Source organism: Ovis canadensis, chromosome 11, assembly GCF_042477335.2.
Source record: "Ovis canadensis isolate MfBH-ARS-UI-01 breed Bighorn chromosome 11, ARS-UI_OviCan_v2, whole genome shotgun sequence".
In the NCBI taxonomy this organism is placed as follows: Eukaryota; Metazoa; Chordata; class Mammalia; order Artiodactyla; family Bovidae; genus Ovis; species Ovis canadensis.
The window spans coordinates 21809560-21827947 of NC_091255.1; the positions used below are offsets into that span (position 1 = coordinate 21809560).

Sequence of the window (18388 nt, forward strand, 5' to 3'; positions counted from 1 at the left end):
TAGCATCTGGACTGGGGGGAGTACCTGTGATGTAATACTGTTTACAGGCCTGTCAGGTGCCGAGTCAATCAGCCCAGGCTGGGCCAGGAGCAGGGCTGCAGCTTGTGGGCAAGAGCATCACCCGGGGCTCTGCTGGGACTCGAGGTCGAAGGAACAAAGTGCAGGACTCTGCCTGCTTCTCGGGAAGCGTGAGCTTGAGTACCAGGTGTTGCAGCAGCCAGTGCTGCGTGCAGACTAGGAGCCCCTCACCAGGTCCCTGCAAAGCCTTCTCAGACGCAGGCAGGGTGTGGTTGGGCAAGATCAGAGGGTGGCAGACCAGAATAGATTTGGAGGAAAAGTAGTAATAAAATGCGTCATAGCTGCAAAATGATCCTAAAAAGATCATTCTGTAACTGATTAACTTAGGCACCAGGGTCAGTTTCTGTGCTTAAGCTGCCGAATTGAAGTTTACACCTTGTTCCTACGTGAGAGATCACCAGGGCCATCAGAAGGCACTTCACACGTAGGTGGTCTTGTTTCTCTCTGAACAAGCCTTGCTCAAGGGCCTAGGAGGGAAGAGCTCGTGGGCACAGCTCTGCACGTGGAGGATCTGAGTCCTGTGGGAAAACTAACAGGAAGATGGTCAATGCACCGGCGATGCTGACTGTGAATGGCTCCCTGGGAAGTCTGGGAGGCTCTCGCGGAGCAAGCCGGCGGCGTCGGGAGGAGGAGTTAGTAAAAACAGCAGAGGCACTAGGGCAGACTTGGGCTTTGGTGGTAAGGTTAGTGCACCCAGGCCCCTTGCTGGTGACAGTTTTTTTGCAGCTTTGATATTGAGGTGTAATTTACATGCCATAAAATCCACTCATTGTAAAGGTACAGCTGGGGGATTTTTAGTAGGTTTGGCAAATTGTGCTACCTGTCAACACACTATCCATTGTAGAACATTTCATCACCCTAACGAACAACTCTGTGCTGGTTTGCAGTTGATCCTCAATCCCGTCCCTGCCTGAGGCAATGACCGAACTGCTTTCTGTAGCTATAGATTTGTCTTTTCTGAATGTTTCCTATAAATAGGATCACACACTGTGTGGTCTTTGTGTCCGGCTTCTTTCACTGAGCTTAAGGTGCAACCACGTCAGAGCGTATGTGGGTAGTTTGATTCTTTTTATCACAAACGGGCATCACATTTTGCTGACCTCTTTGCCCACTGATGACTGTTTGGGTTGTTGCCAGACTTGGGCCGTCACATGTGAAACTGACATGAATAATCACAAGTCTTTGTGTAACGTTTTCATTTCTCTTGGCTGGATACCTAGGTGTGGAATTGCTGGGTCACGTGGTAAGGTTACATTTAACTTTTTGAGAAACTGCCAAACGGTTTTCCACGGTGACTGCGCCACTTGATACTCCCACCAGCCGTGTGAGAGTTCTGGTCGCTCCACAGCTACCCGTGTTATCGCCTGCATTATGATTATAGCCGTTCTAGTGAGCCGTGGGCTCTCACTGTGGCTTTAATTCCTATGTCCCTAATGACTAGTGAACTGCTTTTCGTGTGTTTATTGTTGTTTGGGTTCAGTTGCCAAGTCGTGTCTGACTCTTTGTTGCCCCATGGACGGCAGCCCACCCAGCTTCCCTGTCCTTTACCATCGCCTGGTGTTTGCTCAGAGTCACGTCCATTGAGCTGGTGATGCTGTTTAACCATCTCATCCTAGGCCGCCCCCCTGCTCCTCCTGCCTTCAGTCTTTCCCAGCATCAAAGCCTTTCCAATCACTCAGCTCTTTGCATCAAGTGGCCAAAGTATTGGAACTCCAGCATCAGTCTTCCAATGAATATTCAGGACTGATTTCCCTTAGGATGGACTGGTTGGATCTCCTTGCAGTCCAAGGGACTCTCAAGAGTCTTCTCCAGCACCACAGTTTGAAAGCATCAATTCTTCGATGCTCAGCCTTCTTTAAGGTCCAGCTCTCACACGTGTACATGAATACTGGTAAAAACCATGTAAAAACCGTATAGCTTTGACTATACAAACCTTTGTTGGTGAAGTGACGTCTCTGCTTTTTATTCATGTGCTCTGCTATTTATTCTTTGGTGAAGTGTTTATTCAGATTTTTTGCCCATTTTAATTGAGTTGCTTATCTTATTGAATCATAAGAATTCTTTATATGTTCTGCATACAGATACCCTATCAGAAAGTGACTTGCAAATATTTTTCCCAGTCTGTAGCTAGTCTTTGCATGTTCTTCATGCTGTCCAGTGGTCATGTATGGATGTGAGAGTTGGACTCTGAAGAAGGCTGAGCACCGAAGAATGGATGCTTTTGAACTGTGGTGTTGGAGAAGACTCTTGAGAGTCCCTTGGACTGCAAGGAGATCCAACCAGTCCATTCTGAAGGAGATCAGCCCTGGGATTTCTTTGGAAGGAATGATGCTAAAGCTGAAGCTCCAGTACTTTGGCCACCTCATGGGAAGAGTTGACTCATTGGAGAAGACTCTGATGCTGGGAGGGATTGGGGACAGGAGGAGAAGGGGACGACAGAGGATGAGATGGCTGAATGGCATCACAGACTCGATGGATGTGAGTCTGAGTGAACTCCGGGAGTTGGTGATGGACAGGGAGGCCTGGCGTGCTGCGATTCATGGGGTCGAAAAGAGTCGGACACGACTGAGCCACTGAACTGAACTGAATGCTGTCTTTTGAATCACAAACATTTAAAATTTTGATGTTCTAATTTATCAGTTTTTTATTTTATGGATTGTTTTTAGTGTCAGATCTAAGAAATCTTAAGCCAACCCAAGGCCCCAGAGATTTTCCGGTTATCCTCCAGAAGTCTTACAGCTGTCACTCTTCCATTTAGGCCTATAATCCACTCTGAGTTAATTTTTGCTTATGATGTGAGGGTCTAAAAATAAAATTTTTGCACGTGCATATCTTATTATCCCAGAATCATTTGTGGAAAAGATTATTTTTCCCCTCGTTGAATTGCCTTAACTCATTTGTAGAAAATCAATTGACCATAATTTGAGGATTTATTTCCAGACTCTTAATTTTGTCCCATTCTATTATAATTGGGTAGTTTACGTTCTCATTTTTATTAAAATCATTTTGGCTATTCTGGGGTCATTGTATTTCCATAAACATTTTGGGACAAATTTGTTAATTTCTCTAACAGTGCTTGCTGGGTATTACATTGAGTCTATAGATCAATTTAGGGAGGAACGCCATCGTAGCAATATTGTCTTCCAATTCATGAACATGGAATATCTCATTTACTTCTATTCAGTGTTTCTCAGCAGTGTTTTATAATTTTCAATGTACAAACCTTGCAGTTCTTTTGTCAGATTTATTCCCAAGTATTTTATTGTTTTTGATGATATTGTCAATGAAATGTTTCCTTAATTTCACTTTTGAATTGTTCCTTGCTAGTATATAGAAATGCCATTGATTTTTCTGCTGGTTGTTTAGTGATCTCGTTCCTGTGACTTTGTTGAATTTGTTGATTAGTTCTAGTTTTTAAAAAGAGATTCCTTAGAGGATCATTTCATTTGTGAAAAAAGACAGTCTTAATCTTTCTTTCCAATATATGACTTAAATTTTCATTTATTTAGCCTGTTCCACTGGCCAGAACCTCTACAACTATGCTGATTAGAAGTGGCAAGAGTTGACATTTTTGCCTTACTCCTGATCTTAGGAATAAAAACATTTAGCCTTTCACCATTAAGTTTGACATTAGTTTAGGGGGTTTTTTTCTTCTTAATAGATGCCCTTTATCAGGTTGAGGAAAATCCTTTCTCTTCAGTTTGTAGACAGCTCTTACCTGGAATGGGTGTTGGATTTTATGAAATGCTTTTTCTGCATCTGTTGAGATGGGCACATGCTTTTTGTCCTTTGTGCTTTTAATGCGGTGAATTACGTTCATTCATTTGTATGTTTGCCCTCCTGGGACAGATCTCATCTGGCTGTGGTGTATAATTTTTTTGAAATATGTTCCTGGATTCAACCAGCTAATATTTGTTAACAATTTTTGTGTCTTAACATCGTGAGACATATTTTTTGTGTCTTACATCATGAGACGTATTTGTCTGTAGTTTCCTTTTCTTGTGATGCCTTTGTTGACTTTGATTTCAGGGTAATACTGGCCTCTAGAATGAATTGGAAAGTGTTCTTCTTTTTTGAAAAATATTTGTGAAAGATTCATATTTCTTCTCTAAATATAGCAAATTCACCAGTGAGACCTTCTAAGACTGAACTTTTCTTTGTGGGATTTTTAATTACTAATTTAGTTTTTTGTTTGTTTGTTTGTTTACCTGTTTTAGGTCTATTCAGACTTTGTTTATTCTTAAGTCAGTTTTGGTAAATTGTGTCTTTCTAGGACTTCGTTCATTTAAGTTGTCTAATTTGTTGACATAGAGTGGCTTATACAATTCCTTTATTATCATCTTAATTTCCACAGGGTCACTAGCAATATCTCCTGTTTCATTTCTGAATCTGGGAATTTTGTCTTCTCTCTTCTTGTCAATTTAAAAAATCTTTTCAGAGCACGAACTTTTGCTTTTATTAATGTTTCTCTTTCTTTTTGTCTCATTAGTTATCACTCTGATCTTTCTTTTTTTGCTCATTCTGCTTACTTTGAGTTCAGTTTGTTCTTTTTTCCCAGTTGCTTAGGATGGAAGTTATTGATATAGGAGTCTGTTATTGTTGAATGGTCTATTTTTTCATTTACTTCTGTTAATTTTTGCTGTATGTATTTTGGGACTCTGTTTCAGCTGTGCATGCATTTGAGGAAAAAATGGACATAAAAGTTACCAATAACTACATTAAGTTTGAAAAGACTGAACAGGCCAATCAAAAGACAGGGATTGTCAGGCTGGATGCAAAATAACTCAGCTTCCAGGTCCACAAGAAACATACTTTAGATTCAAAGACAAATAAGATTAAAAGTAGAGAAAACCCTATATCATAAACAGGATGGGGTGGCTGCATTAACACTGGAAAAAATATAATTTAAATATCACTGAGACAAAGAGGAGAAATTATAACAATAAAAGCATTGACTTGTCAGGTGAAAGCGTGAGTCGCTCTGTCACGTCCGACTCTTTGCAACCCCATGGACCATAGCCCGCAAGCCTGACAGTCCCTGTCTTTTGACTAGTCCTTTCAAATTTCATGTAGTTACTTTTTGTCCATTTTCTCCTCCCTTATGTCTTCTTTTGTGTTAAGTTCAGTTCAGTCGCTCAGTCGTGTCCAACTCTTTTCGTGTCCAACTCTTTGCGACCCCATGAATTGCAGCACGCCAGGCCTCCCTGTCCATCACCAACTCCCGGAGTTCACTCAAACTCACATCCATCGAGTCTGTGATGCCATTCAGCCATCTCATCCTCTGTTGTCCCCTTCTCCTCCTGTCCCCAATCCCTCCCAGCATCAGAGTCTTTTCCAGTGAGTCCACTCTTCCTATGAGGTGGCCAAAGTACTGGAGCTTCAGCTTTAGCATCATTCCTTCCAAAGAAATCCCAGGGCTGATCTCCTTCCGAATGGACTGGTTGGATCTCCTTGCAGTCCAAGGGACTCTCAAGAGTCTTCTCCAGCACCACAGTTCAAAAGCATCAATTCTTCGGCGCTCAGTTTTCTTCACAGTCTAACTCTCACATCCATACACGACTACTGGAAAAACCATAGCCTTGACTAGACAGACCTTAGTCAGCAAAGTAATGTCTCTGCTTTTGAATATGCTATCTAGGTTGGTCATAAGTTTTCTTCCAAGGAGTAAGCGTCTTTTAATTTCACGGCTGCAATCACCATCTGCAGTGATTTTGGAGCCCCCCAAAATAAAAGTCTGACACTGTTTCCACTGTTTCCCCGTCTATTTCCCACGAAGTGATGGGACCGGATGCCATGATCTTCGTTTTCTGAATGTTGATCTTTAAACCAACTCTTTCACTCTCCTCTTTCACTTTCATCAAGAGGCTTTTGAGTTCCTTTTCACTTTCTGACATAAGGGTGGTGTCATCTGCATATCTGAGGTTATTGATATTTCTCCCGGCAATCTTGATTCCAGCTTGTGTTTCTTCCAGTTCAGCGTTTCTCATGATGTACTCTGCATATAAGTTAAATGAGCAGGGTGACAATATACAGCCTTGACGCACTCCTTTTCCTATTTGGAACCAGTCTGTTGTTCCATGTCCAGTTCTAACTGTTGCTTCCTGACCTGCGTACAGATTTCTCAAGAGGCAGGTCAGATGGTCTGGTATCCCCATCTCTCTCAGAATTTTCCACAGTTTATGCCTTTGCTATATATATATATATTTAATTGTGGTAAAATACTTAAAATTTACTATCTTAATTTTATTTAAAAATTTTTTTAGTTAACTTTTTTGGCCACACTGTGTGGCATGCGGGAGCTTAATTAGACCAGGGATCGAACCTCTGCTCCCTGCAATGGAAACGCTGACTGCCAGGGAAGCCTGAACCACTTTAAAGTGTACGGTTTAGCAATGCCAAGTGTATTCCCACTGTGGTGAAATAGAGCTCCAGAAATTACTCAGTTTGCAAAAGCTGAGATTCTATACCCACCAGGCAGTAACTCCCTGTTTTCCTCTCCCTCAGCCCCTGGTGGCCACCGCTGTGCATTCTTTTCCATGACTTTTGGCTACTTCAGAGATCTCATACAGAGGAAACCATGCAGTATTTGCCTTTTCTTGTGACTGGCTTATTTCACAAAGCATCATGTCTTCTGCTTTCAACTATTTTGAATATATACCTAGAATTCGGATTGTTGGATCATATGGTAATTCTATTTTTAATTTTTTTGAGGACTTGCCCTATTGTTTCCTATAGTGGTTGCACCTTTTTGCAGTCTCACCAACAGTGCAAAGGGCTCTAATTTCTCCACATCCTCACCAACATTTTTTGTTTTCATAGAAGCTATCTCAGTGGTGTGAGGTGATGTCTCATTGTGATCTATTTGCATTTCTCAAATGATTGGTAATGCTGAGGTGCCGAGCATCCTTTCACGTGCTTTTGGCTGTTTATATAGAATCCTAAGGGAAATGTCTATTCAAGCTGTATGCCCATTTTAAACTCAAGTTATTTGGGTTTTCCTGTTGTTGAATGGTAGAAGTTCTTCATAAATTCTGTATATTAACTGAGAGATGTATGGTTTGCACTTCCTATGTATTTTTAAGTTATTTTCTTAATGGTTTCTAAGGAGTACAGTGTAAGCTGAGATAAATACTAACTTCTGGTAAAATATGGAACTTTGGTTTTTATATAGCTTGGTATTTCTTCCCCTTCCCTTTGTCTATCATTTATTACATTTTCATATGCTGTAGACCCCCAGAATAGAGCAATATAATTACTGTTTTATGTAACTGTATGCCTTGGAGAAGACTCTTGAGAGTCCTTTGGACTGCAAGGAGATCCAACCAGTCCAGTCTAAAGGAGAGATCAGTCCTGGGTGTTCATTGGAAGGACTGATGCTAAAGCTGAAACTCCAATACTTTGGCCACCTCATGCAAAGAGTTGACTCATTGGAAAAGACCCTGATGCTGGGAGCGATTGGGGGCAGGAGGAGAAGGGGACGACAGAGGATGAGATGGCTGGATGGCATCACTGACTCAATGGACGTGAGTCTGAGTGAACTCCGGGAGTTGGTGATGGACAGGGAGGCCTGGTGTGCTGCAATTCATGGGGTCTCAAAGAGTCAGACATGACTGAGCGACTGAACTGAACTGAACTGATGCCAACAAAGATTCGTCTAGTCAAGGCTATGGTTTTTCCAGTAGCCATGAATGGATGTGAGAGCTGGACTATAAAGAAAGCTGAGCGCCAAAGAATTGATGCTTTTGAACTGTGGTGTTGGAGAAGACTCTTGAGAGTCCCTTGGACTGCAAGGAGATCCAGCCAGTCCATCCTAAAGTAAATCAGTCCTGAATGTTCATTGGAAGGACTGATGCTGAAGCTCAAACTTCAATACTTTGGCCACCTGATGCGAAGAACTGACTCATTTGAAAAGACTCTGATGCTGGGAAAGATTGAAGGTGGGAGGAGAAGGGGATGACAGAGGATGAGACGGTTGGATGGCATCATTGACTCAATGGGCATGAGTTAGAGTGTTTTACAAAGTTAAAAGAGAACACACACACAATTAACTCATATATTTGCCTTTTCAAGTACCTCTCTTCTGATCTTTGTGTGGATTCAAATTACCACCTGAAGTTACCTGAATGATTGCCTTTAACGTTTTCTTAAAAAAATTGGCCTCTGTTTGTTTTTGGCTGTGCTGGCTGCCTTGCTGCACAGGCTCTCCCGTAGTTGCGGCGAGCGGGGGCCTCCTCTTGGCTGCGGTGCTCGGGCTTCTCACTGGTGGCTGCTCTTGCTGCGGAGCATCGGCTCCACGACCCTTGGGCTTCAGTAGTTGTGGCGCAAGGGCTCAACAGTTTTGGTTCCCAGACTCTAGAGCACAGGCTCAGCCGGGGCGCACAGGCTTAGCTGCTTCATGGGATGTGGGGTCTTCCCGGACCAGGGATCAAACCCATGTCTCCTGCCTGCCAGTGGGTTCCTTACCACAGAACCGCTAGGGGAGCCCAGCTTTGATCCTTATAAAGCAACGTGTCTAGCCATGCATTCTTCCCCTTTTTCTGGTGGTGGTGGGGGAGAGGGGAATATCTTTATCTCATCTTTGTTTTGATGGATCCAGGACTCTTGGTTGACTGTTGCAGAATTCACAGTACCGTGAATGTCGGCTCACTGCCTTGGCTTCCATCCCTGTTGACGTTTTTGTTTTGTTGTGCCTCTCTACGTGGTGAGTTGTTCTTCTCTAGCTCCTTTCGAGTCTGCCTTTCAGCAGGCTGGCTATGAAGTGTCTAGGTACAGATCTTGTGTTTAGCCTCCTTGGGACTTACTGAGCTTCTTGGATCTGCCTACTGTTTTCCATCCTGTTAGGGAGGTTTTGGCCATGATCTCTTCCCGTGTTTTCCCTTCCCTTTTCTCTTCTCTCCTTATGGCATGCCTGTTACGCATCCGTTGTTGTACCTGCTGCTGTATGGATCTCTGAGGCTCTGTTCATTTTTCATTCTCTCTTCTTTCTGTTCTTCACATTGGTTACTTTCCACTGCTCTATCTTCAAGTTCAGATCCTTATCTTGTCTTCTTGAGTCTACTATGTAGTCCCTCTAGTGAATTTTTCATTTGTTATTATACTTTACAACTCTAGAATTTCTAAATTGTGGTAAAATATACGTAACATAAGCTACCGTTTTGAGTTTTTAAAAGAACAGTCCGGTAGCATTAAGTAATTCACTTTGTTTTGCAACCATCACCACTGACATCTCCAAAACTTTCACCCATTAAACGACTGCCTGTTTCCTCCTCCCACAGTCCCTAGTAACCCCTCTCCTTCTTTCTGTCTCTCTGAATTTGGTAATTCTAGGATACTTCATATCACTGGCATCATGTAACATTTCCTATTTTGCATCTGGCATACTGTGTGCCTTCCGTATCTTCGGGGGTGAAGGCTCTCTTCTAGTCTGCGTTCACCTTGCTGTATCCTCCCACGGCTATGGAAGCACGTGTTCGCGTGGGCAAGAATGCTGTCGGCCTGTCTCCTAATTCAGGGCCTAGATATCTTTGTTTCTGTCTGTCTTCACCCCAAAAGGCCAATCACAGAACCAGCATGTTTGGGATCGGGCCCACCATTCGACCTCCTCTGAGCTGCCGTCTGTCTCATCTCCTGAAGAGTTGCTAATGGGCTGAGCCCACTGGGTGGATCTCAGTCCTCTCAGAGTTGAGGCTCCATGATCATTCTGCCCCTCTACCAACCACAGGGAATCCCATGTTTGGGGAGATTTTGCTTACTGAAATACTGCTTTTATGAAGCTCTCCTGTCCCCAAAAGCTCCCACTGGAGCTTTTGGCCAGCATGAGGTAGCCAGGAGTCCTTCCTGGGTAGGTAAATCTTAGCTATCAGGAAAAAACAGCATGGTGAGCTTTTGACACCCAACTGAGACGCAGGTAAATTTCCAGAGTATTGAAAATAGTGGGCAGATGCCCATTAATATGTCTGTGCCTCCTGGGGTGGCCTGGGCTTACTATCCTGGGTGGCCCCTCCCGCTCAGGGACATACACACGTGGAGCTGAGCGTGGAGCCAGGTTTCTCGGTGCCCAAGGCTGTGCTCTTGCCATTCAATGAGACTGATGTCTAACCCTTCATGCCCAGTCTCCCCGTGCCCCCAGACCATCAAAGGTGCCCCACTCTCTCCAGGAGCACACTGTCTCCTGGCCCAGCACTTGTTCATCGTGATCTGTCGCCTGCTTGCTTCCGAGTTTCCCTGTCCTCCCCCAGGCGACTGCTGTGCCCCTCCCAGCACTCCTGCCGTCTCTGGAGTGACTCTGCAAATGCTGGTACCTGACTGGGGACGCCCGTCCTAGTGTCCCAGCTGGAACTTCCAGCTATCTCTCTGCCCGTAGGCGTTGGCCCTTCATCGTCTGCACACTCATGTGGTCCTTAGCACTTTCCAGCCTCAGCATGTGGATCGGGGCAGGCCTGAGTTTTACCCTTCTTGTGCCCAAGCTGAGGAGCCAGGATTTTTGTTTAAATTTATTATTTATTTATTTGGCTGCACCAGGTCTTAGCTGCGGCACGTGGGGTCTTCTAGTTACAGCACGCAGGATCTTTAGTTGGGGCATGTGAACTCTTTAATTGCCGCACATGGGATCTAGTTTCTTGACCGGGGATCAAACCTGGGTCCCTTGCATCGGGAGCTGGGAGTCTTAGCCGCTGGCCAACCAGGGCAGTGCCGGGAGCCGGCACAGGTAGGAAGGCTCACCCCCCCGCTCAGCACTTCTCCAGGCCTCTCACACAGCCTGGCGCCGAGCCTTGCCCGTCAGGAGCGTGCGGCGCGTCCTCCCTGGGGTGGGCACCATTCGTCACTGTGTTCGTTTTCCATCTGGGGAAAGAGGGGTGGGCCCACGTTAGATCGCAGAACCCTGGCTCTTTGGTCCGCTCCTGATTATCCCACAGTAATACCACTGGATGTTTCACGTTTTTGTCTATTAAAAACACGGATGAAGGAAATGTCGCTCCCCAGCAGACGAAGGCGCTGTCCGTATCAGGCAGGTTCCTGGAGGTGGCGGCGGCGGGGCTCTTCTCATTCCTCTTGTGACCTGCTCGGGAACCGCCGGCCAGGGCTGGCTGGGCACGGGGACGGCGCCGGGTCTACAGTCTGATCAGGAGGCGGGAGGAGGCCCCAGGCCCCTGTGGGGACTAGCGCTCCCCACCAAGGAGAGCCACGGCCTCCCCCAGGCCCTGAAGCTCCTTTCCCTCTCTTTTCTAGAACATCTAGCTTGGGGTGGTTCAGACTGATAGCTTTTAAATTAAGCTCATTTTTGAAAAAGCCCCCTTTGCTGTACATCCTCAACAGCAGTGGACAGCGCACTGTTCAATAGTCAGCTAAGGCCACTGCCCCGCTCCTGCCTCTTGTGGCCACGCCTTTCTCTGCAGATGTTATTCCTGCTTCAGAGAAACTGAGGCAGAGGCTGAAGGCACACAAGCATGAGCTCCCTGCCCCTCCTGCCTCTTTGTACCCCAAGTTAATATTCAAAAGGAATGAAGTCGCCAAATCATTCAGAGAAGCTAAAACTGCTCCCTGACAGGGCCTTAAGTGATCTCTGACAGTGGTTTGCTAGTCACCTCACCCAGAAAACAACACAAATTGTGTCAACTCAGAGGTTCAGATTTTCGTGTTCACCCGTGACACCACCCAGCCCGTCGAGGGAAGGCGGACTGGAAGCCGCCCAGCCTGGGAACCGCGTCCCTGTGCTCAGCCTGGGTCCCGCTCCACGGCCGGGCTCCCCTGGCAAAGCTCCCGGAACCAGAGCGAGGTGCCGGGCTGACGTGACGCACGGTGACTGGCCTGCCAGTGGGGAGGTTTATTGCAACAGAAAGGGAAAAGAATACATTAGACTGAAGCGCCGTGCCCGTCGGGCTGCGCGTCCACTGACTCCTCAGTGAGACCGGCGAAGGCTGCTTTGTGACTGGGGGACGGACGGCGCGGTGAGCTCAGCTCAGGCGGGCCTCGGCGGGTCACGCCTCTGCCTTGGCAGCCTCGCGTGTGCAGCGGTGGCCTCGTGTGTGAAACGGACTGTGCTGACTTGTCCTTAGACAAGAGTCCTGTCCAATAAAGACCTAAAGTGGGGGCTCTGGGCACGGAGAGTGAGCATCACTGACTTCTCGAGAGGAAGCGTTCATTTAACGTGTCGCAGTTCGGTGGTGGAGAGGAAACGCGCGTCACCCACCCAGCCCCTGAAGAAACGCCAGGGCAAGCACAGGATCTCACACCACCTTTAGGCGTGTGGAATTTCATTTATTGTAGAAAAGTGTAGAGGAATAATCTGGTCAAAGATGGATCTAATTCTTGCTGGGTAAGCAGATACCAGCCACAGTGGACACTCTTCCTGGACTGGACGTTGTCCCCACCTTCTCGTGCCCAGGATGGCACTGAACCCCACAGCAGGGCTGCCGGGCTGAGGCTCTGGGGCCAGGTGGCCACACGTCCGGCCCCACGGGGCCTCTCTGCACAGGCTGTTCCCGGGGACGGGGAGAGGGGCTCTCAAATTGTGCGTGAACTGGAGGTTAAGGCTCAAAACTGGAGCGGGTACGAAAGCGTTCATACCCCTGCTCAGGCGTCTTACTGAGTCCCTCCTCCGTCACCAGCGACAGATGCAGTAGCTGCGCTGTAGGAACCGGATGCTAGCCCAGCCCTGCTCACCTGCCACTCTTGCTTTAGGAACACCAGCAGCGGAATTGGGAGGCTCTTTCCTTGAATAAACTGGTGGTTGAAAAGAAACTCTCCATCACCAGTGACAGGCCGCTGGCCGGGGAGCGGCCCATGAGCCCGGAGGACAGCAGCACCAGGAGGGGGTCGTGGACAACCTTAAGGTCCCGTGGGTCCTGTGTCCCCTGGAAGTTCCCCCACGGCGGGCAAGGCCAGTTCCTGGAGCCGAGGGCCCTGATATCAGCGGGGTGCCTTTCCACTGCTGCGCGTGCTGCCTGTGCCTTCGAGGAGGAGACGAGACCCGGGGCGAGCAGGAGTGTCTGCTGCTAGAAGGGTGGACCTGGGAACAGAGGCCGGCCCTGCAGGCGCCCGGCTGGACGCTGCCAGCCTTCCGCATCCTACAGAGAGGCTGGCGGGCCCGCCCTCGCCGCGGCTCAATGCCTGGTTTCCGTCAGGGACAGGAGGCAGCTCCCCGGCTCTTCCTCTGCCAGCCTGGACGGCGGCACCGCCAGTGGGGCCCCGGGCACCTCAGCTGGCCACGCAGTGGCCCCTGGGGCCACGGCAGGTCAACCTCCCCAAGGTTGTTCTCAGAGAAGGGGACCCGGCCAGGGGCCCCGAAACAGGGCAACAGTGACTCGGTTTCTCTGCTTCTCGGATCACGGTTTTGCCCGTCTTTGAGTTCCACGGACCTGCAGACCTCACGCTCTGATTTGCCTTCCTAAGCAGTGCCTTGGTGCGAGGAGAGCGTGTGCCCGGCCGGGTGCGGGGTGGAGAGGCAGCAGCGCGAGGATCCCCACTCCCCGCTCCTGTCCCGGCCCTCCTCTGCTGCCAGTGGCCGCAGGCTCACGGGGCCAGGGGCGAGCGCGGGCTGCCGCCTGCCGACCACCCTGCCTCCGAGCGCGGGCCGGGGCGGCCCCGCTCGGGTGTAGGAAGGCCTCGTGGTACGTGCTGTACCCGTCATTGCCTTTTAGGTTCAGGGTGGGGACAGGGGCCTGCAGCCACAGCCAGGGTAATAAATACTGAACGGGGTGGTGTGGCCCGCGGCCCGACGTGTCATGCGGAACCGGAACACATCGAGGGGAAGCAAAAAGCCACGTGACTGCAGCGCCGGTCTCCTGCGCCTGCTCGTTGCGGTGGTTTCCGGTGTGATGGGCCGCTCTGGCCCTCAGCTCCGGAGGCAGGGCGGGGGTGGGCAGGAAGCTCTTCCTACGTTGAGGGCGAGTCCATCGTCGAGAGGATTCGAACGACTTCTGCTCGCTGGGTGGGGGAGATGTGCTGTGTCATGTGGACGATGGAATCCATGGCGACCTCCGGGTTGGCCTGGACCAAGCTGGAAGGGGAAATTGGGGATGGTGAGACCGAGAGGGACAACCGTGCCTGGGGCAGCGGAGCTTTAGAACTGCCCGAGAACCTGCTCCCAGGGTCCACCGTGGACTCGGCAGCCCCTGCCTCACCTCGTCTGTTTTCCTACTCGAGACAGGCCCCCCACAGCACGGTCGGTACCAGATGAACTGCAAACTGCTCCGCTATGTCAGAAAGTGCGGAAGTAACAAACCAAAACCAAGACTGGGGCATGTCAGAAAGACAGTGGGCCCTGCATGAAGCTGCTTCCACTGGCTAACCCTGGGACACGTGGGGCATCAAAAACCGAGTTAAAATCACTGAAAAGACGGAAGACACTGGTCTATACCAATAATGAATATATAACAAATGGGGGTGGGGGAGGACACAGGTGACTGTGGAGCGCGTGCAGGAGTTGGAACATTATCATTTTGCATCCTCCCTGTAAAGACTGGATTGGGCATGACTCACCCCCGTGCTAAATGTAAGCAGAAGTTCTGATGAGCAGGAATCTGCGTGGCCTGTAAGCCACTCCACAGACAGGTTAGTAGGTCTGAGGAGAAAGATCAGGAGTTGGACGGGGGGGGAGCAGAGCAGTAGCTCGACCAGGTGATGGAAGCTAGCATGGGGACAGGCAGGTGACGTCATGCGCCCTCGGAGTCGGCGCCCCGTGGGCCCCACCCTCACGGACGTGACATCCGCGCGGTGAATGCACAGCCTGAATGTAATCACGAGGAGACATCGGGCAAACTCAAAACGAGCAGTGGTCTACAAAGGTTCAACTTATAAAAATTGACCATTTTACCATGGTTATGTCAGGGAATAGCCCTATTAGCAAAGGCATACTGAAGTATTGTGGGTAAAGGGCCCTGACGCGCCATGATAGATGTAACTTACCTATAAATGGTTCCGGAAAAGGAAGAAATGCACATATGAGTGTGCTTACTTTTTTATATATAAAACACACACAAATGATACGGCAAATGAAGAATGGGAAGAAGGGACAGTCAGGGAGTTTGGGATGGACATGTACACATGCTTTATTTAAAGTGGATAACCAGCAGGAACCCCCTCATAGCACAAGAAACTGCTCCATGTTAGGTGCCAGCGTGGAAGGGAAGGGGTCTAGGGGACCATGGACACGTGTATGTACGGCTGAGTCCCTTTGCTATTCTCCTGAAACTATCACAATGTTGTTAATTGGCTGTACTCCAATATGAAATAAAACAAGTTAAAAAAAACTAAAAATGATGCAGCAAATGAGGCGAAATGTAAATAGCAGGCACGTCTGGGTTCATATTTGTTCTCTGTACTGTGTTTAGCTTTGCAGTTTTTCTGTAAGGGAAATGTAGTCGAAATGAAAAGTTCAGGAAAATGTCCCCTGTAGTCTCTGCCACCCAGCCCGTGGAGGAGACAGGAGCCTCTAGAACACAGCTCCCTCTTGGCTGGGGCAGGGGAGGAGGTGGTTTCCTAGGAAACCAGGATGCAAAGGGCTTTCCTCCCAGAGCCGTTCACCCAGTTTAAGGATCTGCGTCTGGAGCTAACAGTTGGGCACGGTGAGCTCAGCCATCATCGCTAAGTGCCCCTGGGGACCAGCCACTGAGCGAGCACTGTTCTGGACTCTGCTCTGCTCTGATCAGTGTCTCAAACAGAAGGGGCCGCAAAGACCGTGCAGCATCATCATCCCGCTGGTTTGTGCAGACGTCGCTCGCTCCCCAGAAGTGAGCCCGCCTCTGCTGAGGGGCCCCTCCCTTGGGTCTCACCTGCGGATCTGCTTGAGGACGTAGTCTCTGCTGATGTACTTGATGTTCTCCTCGATCACCGAGCGGACACCGTCCTCCTCTGTGAGCTGTTTCTCCAGCCACTCCACCAGATCCTTGTTGTTGTCCCAAACATAGGCCTGCGAACAGATGACGCCTGGTCAGACGCCAGGGGCCTGCCCAGGCCCGACACCCTGACCGTTCTACACCTAGGAGGGCCACTGCAGAAGTGTCCTCAGCATAAAGAGACGCGCCCAGCTCCTCCCTGAGAGCTGGCTCTGTAGGAGGCGGCCGAAGCAGGCCTGAGGACGGGGGCCGTCCTCGCCCTCCCTGGCCAGCTTTCTGACGTGACAGGCACGCCTGGAGAATCCACCTGGGCACCGCCCAGAGGCATCTGTGCTCACAGGGACGCTGGTGCCGCTGTTTAGTCCCTGACTGTTTAGTCAAGAGCTGAACGGGCGGGAAACGTGTGCGGGACTTCTCGATGGCTAAGACTCCATGCTCCCGATGCAGGGGCCCGGCTCAACCTCTGGCTGGGGAACTAGATCCCATCCGCCCCGACTCAGAGTTCGAATGCCGAGGTCAGGACCCCAAGCGCTGCAGCTAAGACCCAGGGCAGCCAAATAAGCAAATGCTGAAAAAAGCACGCAAGCAACTTGTGCTTTTTGAGGAGCTGAGACACGATTCCTAAGCATAGGACTCTGGTCCCAGCTGGCTGTGGAGGCCTCCAGCCACGGAGCCCGAGGCGGCCAGAGGCAAGGCGGGGTCCTGCCGCCAGGTCAGAAACCTAAACCCTGGTTCTCTGTGCGAGTTTCCCGAACAGTCAGGATGTCCATCGCCTCGAAAGTCTCAACACACCACCTCTCACCTCCTCTTTCAAGATCATTTAGCCGAGCATTTCCCAGGTAGTTGACTCCATAATAATTCAGGAGTGTGTTGGAAACCTAATAGCCTTCTCCTGGCTCTCGTCTCTCATTTTCTTTACAAATCATTTAGGAATCGTTTTGTTAATGGTTTCCGGAAAACCAAGTACTGCCATTAGGGCTCATTCATATTTATGTCATTTTGTTTGGGTAATTAAACACAAAGCTCGTCATTTAAAGGTGCGCTATCCTCCTCTGTTATCACTAACCGAGTCAAAGTCAGAATGACAATGAGTTTGGAGCTGTAATTTAATAGGTGGGTGTATTAGGGAGCTCGGGAGGTGGCCCAGGAAGCCTGGATACCTGCGAAGGCGCCCGCACCGCGGCTGGGACACGGGGGGCCTGCCAAGCGCGGAGGGTGCCTGCTCATCACACCCCTAGAGGCGGCTCGTGGGAGGCCAGGAGCCATGCTGCTTCCTAAGGTTCCGCGCCAGGCCTTAAAAATAAGGGTCTCCTCCCAGACCCCTCCCCGTCCGCATCTCTGCCTTGGCCGGTGAGCCCACGGGGGCTGGCTGGTTATTATGTACCTCGTAACTGACTGCCACGTTTCTGACAGTCTTAAGGAGCCCTTCGCAGTGTAACAGTTAAGGAGCCCCAGGATTAAGGGTCAGCGAGGCGCCTTCTCTAGTTCTTTGGTCCATTTCCTTTCCTGGCCCCAAATTTGCCCGTCCCTGTTTGTCATCACTGGTTTGTCATCACTCCTGGTCAGGGCGGGGTGGCCAGAATAGGGCGAGGCTGAGGGGAAGTCATCCCCCTACTCCATGTGCGGGCAGGATGCTGGCACCCCGAGGCTGAACAGCAGGCGAGTACTTTGTTCCGAGAAAAAGGAGGCACCACGCCACTCTCTATCTACAAGGGTGGGGGTGGTGATCGTCCCCGCAGCACGGTGGTCTTAGCGTCACGTGCCAGCCCCCGTCCACCCCACTCGAGGACGGTGTGCTGACGTGCCCATCTCCACCGTGGTAATTTGGACTTCTGCACATGCCCTTATTTACGAGGATTTAGGGGGAGGAAGAAAGAAAACAATGTATGCTTCTTGGGCTTCAGAATGGGGGCGGTGGGGAAACCTAGATTTACCCAAGAATTCCAAAGCCTTTAGTTTAGGAGAATATTTAATACTCTTATTAATCATTTTTAATCCGTTTGCTTTTAATTAAGAAACAGCATGATGCTTTCCTATCAACATATGCCAGGGAGCAGATTAATTGTGGCTTAAGATAACTCTCCTTGATTGGTGTAATGTATTAGCTAACGAGATGCCTGCTTCTAACGATGCTCAGATGCTGCACTGGCAGGCCCGCTGCCCTCCAGAGAACACGGCTCTCCTATCCCCTCCTGCAGCCACAGAGTACGCTAGGTGTTTAAACACTGGAAAAGTTCCCAGATAGAATTAAAGCAACACGTCCCAAGGTTTGGAAAATGTAGGCCCCCTTATCCGAATGGTTTGCTGGTCACTCAAAATATGAGTGGACAGTGACCCCCAAGTCCAACCCTGGTCAAGTGTCAACTACAGCGCTGAGCGCACAGCAGCCACGGGGTCACGATCCTGGTCAACAGCGTTTTTAGCAAGAATCAACAAATATAGGCACTGTGGCCCCACGGGTTTTTTTTTTTTGA

General features: G+C 49.2%; 1 protein-coding gene across 4 annotated transcripts in view; it reads right to left on the reverse strand.

Annotated features, from left to right (window-relative positions):
• Positions 1–12315: 12315 nt before the first annotated feature.
• ACACA (acetyl-CoA carboxylase alpha) overlaps positions 12316–18388 on the reverse strand; it is a 244316-nt gene continuing 238243 nt past the window's right edge. For all 4 annotated transcript variants that reach the window (XM_069602731.1, XM_069602732.1, XM_069602734.1 and 1 more), the window contains 2 exons: positions 15852–15988; positions 12316–14077 (listed from right to left, as the gene is read on the reverse strand). In XM_069602731.1, the coding sequence (XP_069458832.1) occupies positions 13954–14077; positions 15852–15988 (261 nt within the window). In that variant the 3' untranslated portion in view covers positions 12316–13953. The remainder of the gene's footprint in view (positions 14078–15851; positions 15989–18388) is intronic.